Raw genomic sequence first — 13,655 nt, 5'->3', positions numbered from 1 at the left:
GCTCTGCTGACTTTACCTAGACCTTCACAGATGGACAATCTAGAAAAATGCAACAGCACCTTTTGTAGTTTCTTGCAAAAGTGTTCAAAATGTTGAACCCATTGTTGGAGAGTGAAACCATCTAATCATGAGGAAACATTCAGACAAATCCAAACGGTGGCATATTCTGCAAAACAACTGGCCTGGGTGCTTCAAAATGTTACTGTCGGGAAGGATTAAAGGCAAACCATCAGAGGAGTGTTCCAGATCAGAGGAGAGTACAGAGAGTAAATGTGAAACACCGTCCTTGATTTGAAACAAGATTTTTAAAAAATAGCTTTAAAGAGCATTTCATCACTGGGCAACTGGATACATTGAATATGAACCGTGTATTAGATAACATTGTATCAAGATCACATTTCATGGGCGTGAGAATGATATTGTGGTCACTTAGGAAAATGTCCTTTTTCTTAAAAAATAAATGCTGAAGAATTTAGGGGCAAAGCATTATAATGTCTGAGATTTCCCGTCAAGCAGTTCAGAGGGAAAAAACAGCAAACATCACAAAATGTTAAAAATTGGTGAATCTGGATGGTTATATAGATGTTTGTTTGCTGTTCTTTCAATTCTTCTGTTTGAAACTCTAACATAAAAAATGGGAGAATTTTCAAAATCTAGAATGTGTATCTTCAGCTGACTTGTAAACACCACCCCTTTGACTAAAAATCAAATTTGATTTGAAATCACAAATGGGGGAAGAACCCTCCCTAATCTTTTCAGCATTTAGAGCCTTTAAAGGACTTTCTCCCACCCAGGTGTGGGGGGAGGCGGTTTACCAAAAATCAAATGCAGGCAGGGTTTGCTGGGAGCTGGGTGAATAATTAAAGAGCTCAGAGGGATGAGAAATCATGAAGAATTGGCACTTATTGTGAATCTGAGGACCAAAAGAGAGCAATTACTCCTTCATTCCAGCCCATGGTAGCTGGACATCTGGATTTAAAAAAAAAATTTTTTTTAAGTTTATTTATTTTGAGAGAGAAAGAGAGCACATGGGGGAGGGGGAGAAAGAGAGGGAGAGAGAATCCCAAGAGAGCTCGAAGCTGTCCCTGCAGAATCCCAGGTTGGGCTCTACCCCGGGCACCATCATGGCCTGAGAGTCAGCCACCTGATTGAGCCACCCAGGCAGGCCTGGAAATCTGGATTTTAATGTAAAATCTCTTAGATGACAACAGTCAAAGTTTTGAAAAACATGCTGCAGGGCAAATAAAATGATCTACCTCATTGGTGTTCCATTTTTCAACTGTCTTATTTTTTATGTTTGAATAAAAATCCAAACAAGGGGGGGAGGGGCACCTTGGTGGCTCAGTCAGTTAGACGTTGGCTCAGGTCACAATCTCACGGTTCATGAGGTTCATGAGTTTGAGCCCTCACGTAGGGCTCTGCATTCTCAGTGTAGAGCCTGCTTCAGATCTTCCGTCTCCCTCTCTCTCTCTCTGCCCCTCCCTCACTCATGAGTGCGCGCTCTCTCTCTCTCTCCCTCGCTCTCTCTCCCTCTCTCTCTCTCTCTCTGATCAGCATTTTAAAAAATCCAAACAGGGGCACCTNTCTCTCTCTCTCTCTCTCTCTCTCTCAGAAATAAATTAAAAAAAAAATCCAAACAAGGTGCACACATGGCACCGTTATACCTTCTTAGTCTCTTTTAATCTATAGATCACTCTTCTTGCTCCCTAATACCTTTGATAGACCACTGTGAACTTCAGCATTCGTTCAGTTCATTAATTCCAAAGGGGGAGTCACTCAAACTTGACCACCCACTCTGAGGCTGGCCAACTGGGGAGAAGGAGACGGGGAAGGAGCCCTGTCCTCCACTGATTCTACACTGATTATTAGACATCAGGGCCCCCCTTCGAGGTTTCCTTGTGGCTAGAGCAGCTCCCCAAGGAGCCCCCACGAGACTGTATATTTCTCAGAAAAATATTGGAAGTAAAGACTGCCAGCTTGGGTAGAATGNCGCAACTGCCAGCACCTCAGCCCTGTGTTGTGACTTTGAAGCTTCACAGCCCTGGGACGGCTCTTCCTGTCCATCCCGGAACTACCTGTCAGATTCAGCCATCGTGCACACAGTGGAGGCAGGGATCTGGCTTTGAGTTCCTTCGCCTCGCATTTCTGCCTCTTACCTCCCATCTGCTGCAGCTCAGCTGTGCTGCAGGGGGAGGAGTGAGGTTTCATTCTGGACTCATCTCTTGCCAAATCTACTCACATTTTCCTTTCTTTTCCCAAATCGGCACTTTTCTTCCCTCCTACGTTNAGGGTAAATAGTATGAGGTGCCATTTGTCCAGTGCCTACCCAATGACTGGCGCAGGGCAAGAGGCTTTGCATGGATTATTTCACAGAATCCTCACCACCATTTTATAAGGTAGCTTCTATTCTCATCCTCATTTTACACATGAGGAAATAGGCACAGAGAAGGTTGCCTAACCTGTCCATGGTTAGCACAGCTAGGAAGTGGCAGGGCCCAGACTCAAGCCCACATATGTCTAATACTCCTTCCACTTGTCTCCCAGTTTACCAGGTGACGATCTCTAGTCCACACTTAACTTCTAACCCGTGGCTTCTGCTTTTTCATTGATCCAGCCCCCACACTCAGGCTACTNACGCGGGGCTCGAACCCACGAACCGTGAGATCATGACCTAAGCGAAAGTCGGACGCTTAACCGATTAAGCCACCCAGGCGCCCCTACTGAGCCTTTTCAAAGCTGCACTTTCTATAATTGGTAATGTCTTCCTACAACTATATCTCCCAACCCAAGTGTCTGTAGGTGTCTCTTAAGCCTTTGATAGAATTGACTCAAAGTATTGAATAAGAAACCATTGAAAATGGGTGTTTAGGGGTGCCTGGGTGGCTTAGTCGGTTAAGCGTCCGACTTTCGCTTAGGTCATGATCTCGCGGTTCGTGGGTTCGAGCCCCGCGTCGGGCTCTGTGCTGACTGCCAGCTCAGAGNTCTCTCTCTCTCTCTCTCCTAGAAATAAATAAAGCATTAAAAAAAATAAAAAAAAAAGAAAATGGGTGTTTAATAGATGACTTGCAGTGGAGATGAATACGATTCCTCTTTTTTAAAACTATTTTTTATTAATTTTTCTTTTACACTTATTTATTATTGACAGAATGTGAAGCAGGCTCCAGGCTCTGAGCTAGCTGTCAGCACAGAGCCCGACGCGGGGCTCAAACCCATGAACTGTGAGATCATGACCTGAGCTGAAGTCAGACCCTCAACCGACTGAGCCACCCAGGCGCCCCGAATAGGATTCCTCTTAAGCAGCTTTCTTCTAGAAAGGCTGAGCAGAATCAATAAATGCTGAGTACTCAGGACTGAGTTCAAAACGCAAGTGTGAAGAAAATGCAGTTTATCCTGCATGAAATGTTTGTTGAATGAACGAGAGAGAGTACTACCAGCCTCTACAGTACTGAAGGAGGAAGAAATGAAAATATTTTGGATGGCCACTGGGGGGTTGAAAAGGTCTAGACTTAAAATTATTATTAAAGGGCAAGAAAATGTCCTCTGTTTCCCCCCTTTGACTTTAAATAAAGTAGAGCAAACATGGGCTAGGCCTTCTCATTCTAAATACAGGTCTGTAGTATAAAGGAAGCTTCAGAGGATACCAAAAGCATAAAATATCAAGAAATGCCCTTTACAGACACTTCGGAATTTCTAATGAAGCTAAAACTTGGTGAAATCCAGATGGGAGAAAATGAGAAGAAAAGAGGAGTCGGGGTAGTTTGTTAAAATGCAGATTGCTGGGCCCCATCCCCACAGTTTCTGATTCTCTAAGCGCTATTAGTTGTATCCCATACACCTCTAAGGAAATATACCAAACAATGTCTAGTGTGATGCCAAGTAGACCTGAGTACTGAATGTTATTACGCCTTGATGGTGATAAGTATGAAAAATGCTAATATAGATCTAGCGTCTTGTACCTCCTGACACTTCACACTTTTTTTGTTACCTTGGGCAGGCGGCTGCTGTACCCTAGGGTGGATTGAAAGCCAAGGCATCAAGGCGTCACCTGGAGGCCACACACACAGGAAAGGGCATCACAGAGGAGGGAGGGCATCACACACACAGGGAGCTGTGGCAGGGATGCCTGAAGGCATTCGGCACCATGGTTTCCTGTGCCGGAGCCTGATACAACACACAACATACTCGGTTTTCCTTCTCTTTCCCTCCACCACACATAGGCTCCTACATTTTAAAAGGAGCTAGTTGGAGGACCCGAGAGGGAAACACCCAGTTCACACACAGGGGGTGAAATGCAAAAAAAAACTCTGCTGGAGAGAGACAGACAGACAGTCGGAGAGGCAGACACGTTTCCCAGGGAGCTCTGGTCAGATTTACGGTAGATCCTGTCCCTTTCTTTACCCGCTACACTCAGCCCCTAGGTTTATCATGCGGTAAACTGAGGCCTCTGTAGCACAGGGAATGGTTTGTTGCTGTGCGGTTGATCTAGATGCTTGAGGGTTGTGTAGACGGACGGCGTCTCATCCACATTGATATACCGCACTTCATGAATCCTCAAGTTCTATCTGGGACTACGTAGTGTTCTAAAAACTCTTAGGTCTTTAAAACTTTGAGACTTGAGGCACCAGGCAAGCTCGGTCAGTAGAGCATGTGACCACAGAGCACAGGGTTGTGGGCTCAAGCCCTGTGTTGGGTGTAGAAATTGCTTCAAAATTAAAAATATCTACAGAAAAACGGAATGTCCCCTTGCAAAACTTAATTGCTTGTCAATGGGCTGATACGGTTGTAGTCGAAAGCCTGCACTGCAAACCCCATTGTTCGTTCAAGGCCAGCTGGCAGATCTATTTAGAGAATGTGTACTTTCAGGGGGGAACAAGGGGGACCCAGAGTACAAGGGAACCTGTGTGTACACTCTCCAGAGCACGTGGGTCTAGTGGAATGCACACTCGGGCAGCCAAGAGCCTAAGCGAGTTTTGCCAACGGGTTCTCATCCTTGTGTGCAGCTGGGCTGAAGGACTCAGCAACACAGAGCAAAACTTCCCACAGTCAGATTCGCCCAACAGCCAGCCCCTCCGGGCCCCAGAGGAGTGTTTCCAGATAAGACTCTTGGGGCGGATAGGGCAGAGAAGAGAAAATGTGCAGGCTGTCTCCGAGACCAGTGGGTAAATAGACCATAGATCTCTGCTCTAGAAAGACACAGACCCTTGACTTTGCTTTTCTTTAGATTCTAGATATTACTGTCTGAGACAATCACAGAAGGTGAGAGCTAGGAATGACTGTCAAGTCCACGACCTTCAGTCCTTCATTTTGACTCACGTTCCCGAAGCTGGAACCCCATCTAATGCTCTTTTCTCTGCACATGCGTGAAAGGCTGTCCAAATCGTCTTTTGGAAGAAAAAGAAGTGAGCAATTGCCGATCCGGGATCCGGTGCTGGGAACCATTATGTAATCCAGCTGGAATTTGACCCATATCCTCCCAATGAAACGGAAAAGGGAGATGGGAGGGAAATAGATTGAGATATGGCTACGTTGGCAAAGGCACACGTAAAGAAGGTTGAACAACCATGATTTTTGCGAGGGGTCCAATGACGTGAGCCCTATCTGACTCAATTCTCATTACCCTGTCCCGGGAACTCTTTTCTGCGGCAGCAAAACCAGGGAAACACCTTGGCTGCTGCGTGCCACTTCACTCCCCCACCTCACAGAGACAGGATTCAAATTCAGGATAAACTGAGTCCAGAGTTCTGGGGCTTTCCAGAGAGGTGCGGGGAGCCAGAACAAGCAGGGGCCGCTAGAAACAGTGCCTGGCAGCCTATGCCAAGGGTAAGAAGAGTAGCAAAATTGAATTGCTATTTGAATCTGGGAGTGGGCGTGGGAATGGGGGAGGTGACCAAGCAGCAGCATAACCTGGGAGGCTTCCTGGAAGAAGTAGCTTTTACAACCAGGTGATATAAATGGCTGCTATTTATTGGATGGTAAATTTTTACATGTGTTATCCTCAGAACTCCACACAGTGTTCCGTAGCGGGTTTGTGTTGTCGGTGGTGATATTTATTATTACGCCTGCGGGTGATTAATTCAACTGAAACATATTCGGGAAGAACTGTTCAGTCTCCTGGAACTAACCAGTTCTTTTTCTGGGAGGACCAGGGTGTGTGTGTGCCAAATTCTGGTTCCTTCTGGATGTGTGTACACTGGGGTACTGCAGATGAGTCTGACTTCAGAAGGAAGGTGTGAGAAATAAAGCACTGATTTCAATCTGAGTTCTGTAGAAATATTTGGGAAGCCTGCTTGGCCGTGTTTTCATGATTAAAAATGACCCCGTGCATGCACTTGACAGGAACATGGGCCACAGCAGGCTTGACATATGCTTTTTGCCATCTCCATATGTTTCATTTAAATCTTAATCCACGGCCTGCTGGGGAAAAGCTGGGTAAAATAGCACTTTGGGGATCACTGTCAGTTGGTCTCCCGCTATTTTCTTAGCCTATGGTATTCACACATCCTCCACTAGGAGCTGGAATTGGGCCCTGGGCCTGTGGCATTGCCATAGGGCTGACTGCAGGGGAAAGAAAATTCAAAATGTGAAATGACTTTGTTCAAATGTGAGTCAGGGATGTGTTCAGTCTGTTTACAGAAGGAGGAAATGACATTTGAAGGAAATTGGTTCTGGGAGAAATGCTGTCTTTATATAAGCTTTCAAAATTTAGTAACTGGAGAGTGACGAGGAGAGTGATAGATTGGCTAACTTGTTAAGTCCCCAAACATCCCCTTTGCCCATTATGGTGTGGTGGCCTGGGTCCCAGTCCCACCGCTTCAATACCACTTGATATGGAACCTCAGTTTCGTCATCTGTAAAATGAGCATAACAGTTGCTTAAGACTGTTTTGTGGATGGGGCGCCTGGGTGGCTCAGTCGGTTGAGCATCCAACTTCAGCTCAGGTCAGGATCCTGCAGTCAGTGAGTTTGAGCCCCGTGTCGGGCTCTATGCTAAGAGTTCGGAGCCTGGGGCCTGTTTCGAATTCTGTGTCTCCCTCGCTTTCTGCCCCTCCCCCGCTCACGCTCTGCCTCTCAAAAATTAATAAACGTTAAAAAAATACCTATTAAAAACTGTTGATATAAAGGATCAGGTTCAGTTCTCCATATACATTATAAACTCAGTATCGAATAGTAGTAATAACAACAGCTAACATTTTGGAGGCACATGTCCAGCACCGAGTGACATGCTTTTTTCATACTGTCTCACTTATTCTTGGCAATTATGCCACGAGGCCAGTAGAATTATCCCCTAAAATGCCTAATGCGATTAATAATGATAACATAGCACACAGTTCAGATTGGAATAATTCCACGCTTTCTAATCCTGCCTACTCGCTCCAACCCCTTGCCCCGAGTTTTCACTTGTAGCCAGAGGGCTGGAGATGTTTCACAAGGTGATGGGGTAATAAAGACGAGAGACCAAGAGAGTAAGCATCTTGGAGCTCAAATGCTGGAAGAAGGGTTTGCAGTCAGAGACAAGAGATCAAGTTTTCACGCAAAGAATAACAATTGTGTTTAACTCTCTAACAAAGAGGCTTGTCTGGGGGGAGACAAACACAGGAATCATTCATACACTTCAGTGCTCCCCGCCCTCCTTCCCTCTCTGCTTCCCCCTGCTGTAGGGGAGGAGACGGTCTGTTTCAGAAGGAGGCAGGGTAGGGCCTGTTCCCTTGCGGTGGCTTGCAGTCACAGACCCTGTCCCCTGCGTGCAGGCACACGTCCTCCTAGGGAAGTCACAAAGCAGGAGGAGCTGCAGCCCAAACATACACTGCAGCCAGTAGGATCTGCGCTCCCCTCATTTCTTCCAAACGGACATGGCCTTATCAGATCTTGCAAGAAGAGAATAGTTCTCTTTTTTTCTTAATATTTATTTTGAGAGAGAGAGTAAGCATGGGTGGGGGAGGGGCAGAGAGAGAGAGAGGGAGAGAGAGAATCCCAAGCAGGCTCCGTGCTGTTAGTGCAGAGCCCGACGTGGGGCTCGATNGACCTGAGCTGAAGTCCATCAGACTCTTGGTTTTGGCTCAGGTCAAGATCTCACGGTCGGTGAGATCGAGCCCCACGTCGGGCTCTGCACTAACAGCACGGAGCCTGCTTGGGATTCTCTCTCTCCCTCTCTCTCTCTGCCCCTCCTCTACTTGCTGTCTCTCTCTCAAAATAAATAAACTTAAAAAAATTTATACTACATTTAAAACAAACCAAATAAAAGAGTTAGATGCTTAACCAACTGAGCCACGAAGCTGCCCTGAAGAGAACTGTTCTCTGAGGAGGAAGGCAAAGAAGGAGGCCCATGGGCCTTGAAGAACCTCAGGTCTGTGGGGGTTAACGCAGGTCACACGGTTAAACACTCCACTCCACCCACCGAGGAAGGACAGCTCACATGTAGGGGACATAGTGCCTCCTCCATAACAAGGCTGTTTTAATGCTAACTGAAACCAAAGCCGATTCAAGTTTCCCTTCGGCCCTGGGGATGTCACAGCACAGAATTTCAACATTTTTCACTTACACTATCTGTGCCTGGTTCCAGATTCTTTCTCAGTACATTTCCCCCTCCCTGTCATCTCTGCCAATTCTCTGGGTGTGGTAGAAAGGAAGCACTTGCAGCATGGTCTCCAAAATTCATGGAAATATGAGTGACAGTAACACAGTATTTTGAATTGTGTATTGTTTTAATATAAGAAAGTCAGTTATATTTTTCTCCAGTGGCATTTTGCACCATACCTTTCAAAACAAGTTAAGGAAGGGGCGCCTGGGTGTCAGTCAGTTATGCCTCCGACTTCAGCTCAGGTCATGATCTCACAGTTCGTGGGTTCGAGCCCCGTGTCGGGCTCTGTGCTGACAGCTCAGAGCCTGGAGCCTGCTTCAGATTCTGTGTCTCCCTCTCTCTCTGCCCCTCTCCCACTCACGCTCTGTCTGTCTCTCTCTTTCTCATAAACAAGCATTTAAAAAAAAAAAAAACAAGTTAAGGAATACTTTGGAGTGCTGGGATTCTCAGAAGCACCAGAGAGAGACTGGGTGGTTCAGTTGGTTGAGCACCTGACTCCTGATTTCCACTCAGGTCATGATCTCATGGTTTGTGGGATCAAGCCCTGCATTGGGCTCTGGGCTGAGAGTGTGGAGCCTGCTTGGGAATCTGTCTCTCCCTCTTTCCCTGCTCCTCCCCTGAATGTGCATGTGTGCTCTCTCTCAAAAAAAAAAAAAAGTAATTAAATAAAATAAACATTTAAAAAGTAACAAAAAAAGGGAGCCTGGTTGGGTCAGTTGGTTAAATGTCCAACTCTTGGTTTCGGCTCAGGTGATGCTCACAGTTTCGTGAGACCTTCACAGAGCAGAGCCTGCTTGGTATTCTCTCTCTCCCCTGTCTCTCTCTGCCCCTCCCCCACTTGCACTGTCTTTGTCTCTCTCAAAATAAATAAACTTTAGAAAAAGTAATAAAAAAATGCCATTATACACAATTCAGATGAGAATCCCAGCTCGGGGCATTTGTGTGTGTGGAAATTGACAAGATGATTAGTTGCCATGAAGATTAAATGAGACAAGGTCTATAAAGTGGCATGCATAGTAGCTACACAAAACTGAATGAATATGTTCTGGCCGCTACGCATTTTCCTTCCTTCATATTCATGTCCACATATATTTTAGGTTTACATAGTTGTAACATTTGTGTCTATACCACATTTGTGTATGCTGCCTAAAGAGCATTCCATCTGGTCAGTAGGCTCTACTTCTTTTATAGACACTTTACCATTACTGAACATTTGGGTTGTTTTCAGTGTTTCACCATTATAAATAGTGGCGCTTGGAAAACCTTCCATAGCTCACCACCCTCCCACCGTCCTGCCCCTTTTGGGGTTGTTTCCTGCAAATATGTTCTCAAAAATGGAATGAAACACAGAAAGAGCTCTCAAACCAGATTGCTTTCCAGAGAAATACCACCAGTTGACTGTGTTTGTGTGTCACCCAGTGAGGAGAGGCTATACCATTGGAAAAATAAGTGGTTAAGTGTTCTGTCTAGGCATACAAGAGGAACTAGGGACTCTTGCCTGAAACTTCCTTTCCCACCCTCTTGGCAGTGTTAGTGCTTTCCTGGCCCTTTTTCTGACTTCCTCCTCCTCCTCAGTGTCTTGGAGCAGAAGTGACCATGATAATGCAGAACAGGATGAACGGTTTCTGTATTAAAATAGAGCCTCGCGTGGGGTGTGACTGTCCCAAGCACTTCACCAAATAATATGGCGGAGATTCACTTGCGAATTTCCCATCATGAACAAAAAGGCGATTTGGGCTTTGAAGAAAAGCCTGCCGTTTTGCAAAGAGAAATCTAACTGGAGATCTATGTGTCTATGCACTTGAATTTCAACATTGGGCTTGGGGTGCCCGTTCTGACTTCTATCGCTAACAAATAGTCACTGAAGAATAAGTTACATTTTTGCACGTCACGGCCCTTTGGCTCTGTGCATCATCTCATTTAATCCTCACAGCAATCCTTAGAGTGGACTCTATTATCATCCCCATTTTATGGATGAATAAATTGAGGCTTAGAAATATTTTTAACTTGCCCAGAGTCACACCGCTAGGAAGTGCTACAGCTGTGATATGAATTCATGTCTGTTTGCTTTGATATTCTTTGTGCTTGATCTTGTCCTGCCTCTCATACTCTCATTTTTGATATGGTAACTTATCTGCCACATTGACTCCAGGGTTGTTTCAAGGATCAAATGAGACCCAAATCCCAAAGTGCTTTGTAAAGAGTAGACAAAACATTGTATACATGTGTAGGCATTTTATCAACGGCAGGCATTACCATCACTTGGATTTAATTTAGCTACAGTGACTCTATACGACTCTAACAGGCCACACGTTACCTAGCCTGGCCCAAGGCTTTCTGGAGAGACTCAATAGTTTGTACCTAAGGACAATTTCACTCTGATATTTGCAAATGCACTGCCCCTCCCCCCATCAATGGAGCTGGAAGGAGGATGATGAGGTTCACCTGCATTGATGTCCTTGATGCTGATGGTCTTCTGCATGTTTCAAATGGAGTCCGATGAACTAGATTGGGTGTGGTACTCAGAGATTCGTCTTCTCAGCCAGGCCCTGCGCCTCTGCCGCAGGTCTTAACCGTTGTCTTACCGTAGTGGGCGAGTGATGGAGGTGAGGGTAAGTGAAGCAGCAGCCACCTCGCACTTCTTTTCCTATGGGAGAGACCTGGAGTTAGACACCGTTCACCTCCATACCTGAATCAGAGACTGTTGGGAGACAGTTAGCTTTGAAAGAGGCCTTGACTATCCTCTCCCATTCCTGATTTCCCGAGGATAGCTTTACGGCTTTTTGTTAAAAAATGCACACACTGCCCTGTGTGGAGAGAAGAGAAGGAAAACTGTACGTTGTGTGTTGTATCAGATTCTGCCGTGGGAAACTGTGGAACAAAATGTCTTCAGGCACACCTGTGTGTGTGACACACCTGCCGGTGACACATCTCTCTGAGTGTGATGTGCCTCTCTGTCCCTTCCACGCATGGTCTGTAATTCTTTTCTTTCCCCCTTTTTTTTTTAATTTCCTTATGTAATCTCTACACGCAATGTGTGGCTTCAACTCACGACCCCGAGATCAACAGTTGCCTGCTCCACCGACTGAGGCAGCCAGATGCTCCTGGTCCCTAATTTTTGTAAAACTTAGGAAGTTAATACCATTATTATGGCCTTATTACAGATGAGGAACTCTATCCAGGTCCAGAGAGGTTAACTAATCTGCCTCAGGATGTACAGTTGCTAAATGAAACCACTGGGCATATTTACCTCCCCAAAGGAGAGTGGAAGAGACTGGGATTGAGAATTAAGCGACTGAGTTCTAGTTCCCAGTCTGCCCCTTCACCTAGCGGTATGACCTTGGCCACAGCTGTTTCACCCTCTACAAATTAAACGGTCCTCTTCAGTTACTACTTTGGTTCTTTTCTGGCTTTCCCCCTGAAATCTGTGCCATTATTTTCAATTACTAGTTGTTCAGGAAAATAAAAATAGAAATAGAAACGAAAAGCGTGGCGATGCTCCCAAATCCAACATTAGATGATTGATAGTCATACAAGTTGACAAGGGACCCTTTTTCTGTTTGGCAAAGCTAAGTGTTGCTGCCACCTAGTGAGGAAAAGGAGCATGGCCTCTGCTGCAAGGTCTGGTCTTTTCTTGTGGCAGCCTAGGGAAAAAGTACCAGAAATCATTGTATTGATCAGATAATTCATGGGATTTCACAGATCTGTGAAACCTTGCGATGTTTCTGCAAGGCAGTCTCTCCCTTTGACTAAGGTGAGATTAGGAGAAGAACTCCTCTGGGCAGCAGCACTATTAAGTATACGTGAGCCATCTCTGGTCTCCTTCAAATTGTGCCTATATGTGTCATTTCCCACGCTCTCCCCTCCCGACCGGAATCCTAGAACCCTGGAAAGTCTGAGCAGGAAGGAACCGTCCTCGGAGAGTTTCTAGGGCAACCCATTTCATAGTACAGAGGACCAGTGTTTTGACCAAGGCCACACAGGTAGTTAACATAGGCAGCGGTGACAGTAGACTGGTCCCAGAACTGCAAAAGCTGGCCTGATAAAGTCCACCCAGAATGGATGCGATTAACTTATTTGCAAAATCATCTTCCCAGGAGAATAGCTCCCAGGCCAGGAGCAAGGTTTGGAGATGTAATGAACGCTATTTACAAATTTAAAGGAAACCTGAGTAGTTCCGGTGGGGAGGAGAGCGTGGTCTGGCCCGAAACCGGGAGGAGCTGGGGCTTAGCCTACCCGCTTCCCGGAGCTTTAAGCGCTGCAGGGTGCTCCGTGCTGAATGAAGTGCTCACCGGGGCCCTGCAGGGTGCTCCGTGCTGAATGAAGTGCTCACCGGGACCCCCTGAGGCCCCCAGCGAGAGAATCTCAATTTCCGGAGAGACATTCCCACCCTTGGGGGGCGTGCCCAGGGCTCCCAAGGCGTCAGGTGTAATCTTACCTTTTCCTCTGTCGCCACAGTTATCAGAATGAGAATGAAAGCTAGAATGTGTTTTAAGCAATCAGAAGTTTTCAGTACGATTATAATAAATCACCTGCAGCAAGATCACAGCTCCTAGTTGAGGGGAATCCACTTACTCTTGTAATAATTGTTCTTGGCACAGTCAATCGTCTTTAATAATAATAATAAAATGGTTGATGTCACCAAGGGCTTTGCATTTTCTCATTTACATCTCACAAAAGGTCAACGAGGTATTAATTGTGATCCCCATTTTGCAGCTGAGTAAGCTGAGGCTCCGAGAGCAGTTTACCCAGAGTCCCACGGTTCCCCCTGACTTTCCCAGCCCGTGATCACCACCCTGTACCGCCTGCACCACCCTGCCGGCTGGGCCTCCCGGATGCGCCCGTACAGGAATCAGGAGGTGCACGGGTGGCAGTNCAGCCGCTCCTCGGGGAGCCGATCCACCAGGTTGATAGGCTAGCTGCCTGCAGGGGGAGAGATTACCTCGGGAAAACATTTTCTCGAGTTCACAACAAAAAAACGTTTGCTGGGCGCGGGCGGTGGGGGGACAGACTGTAGGAGGACAGGTGACTAATTAAGGAGAAGAATTTTTTATTATGTGTTGTTTCAGCTGATCAGA

The 13,655-nt window shown here is 46.1% G+C and overlaps 1 protein-coding gene across 5 annotated transcripts in view; it reads right to left on the bottom strand.

Moving 5' to 3' along the window:
• The window catches only part of MAP7D3 (MAP7 domain containing 3), a 55,000-nt gene that overhangs the window by 32,599 nt on the left and 8,746 nt on the right, over positions 1 to 13,655 (bottom strand). For all 5 annotated transcript variants that reach the window (XM_077774068.1, XM_077774050.1, XM_077774059.1 and 2 more), the window contains exon 2: positions 11,023 to 11,224. In XM_077774068.1, coding sequence (XP_077630194.1) covers positions 11,023 to 11,059 — 37 coding nt within the window. In that variant the 5' untranslated portion in view covers positions 11,060 to 11,224. The remainder of the gene's footprint in view (positions 1 to 11,022; positions 11,225 to 13,655) is intronic.

The sequence above is a fragment of the Crocuta crocuta genome, unplaced genomic scaffold (assembly GCF_008692635.1).
Source record: "Crocuta crocuta isolate KB4526 unplaced genomic scaffold, BGI_CrCroc_1.0 scaffold241, whole genome shotgun sequence".
Classification (NCBI taxonomy): Eukaryota; Metazoa; Chordata; class Mammalia; order Carnivora; family Hyaenidae; genus Crocuta; species Crocuta crocuta.
The sequence above is the reverse complement of the archived record's forward strand: the minus strand, read 5'-3'. Positions and strand labels throughout refer to the sequence as shown.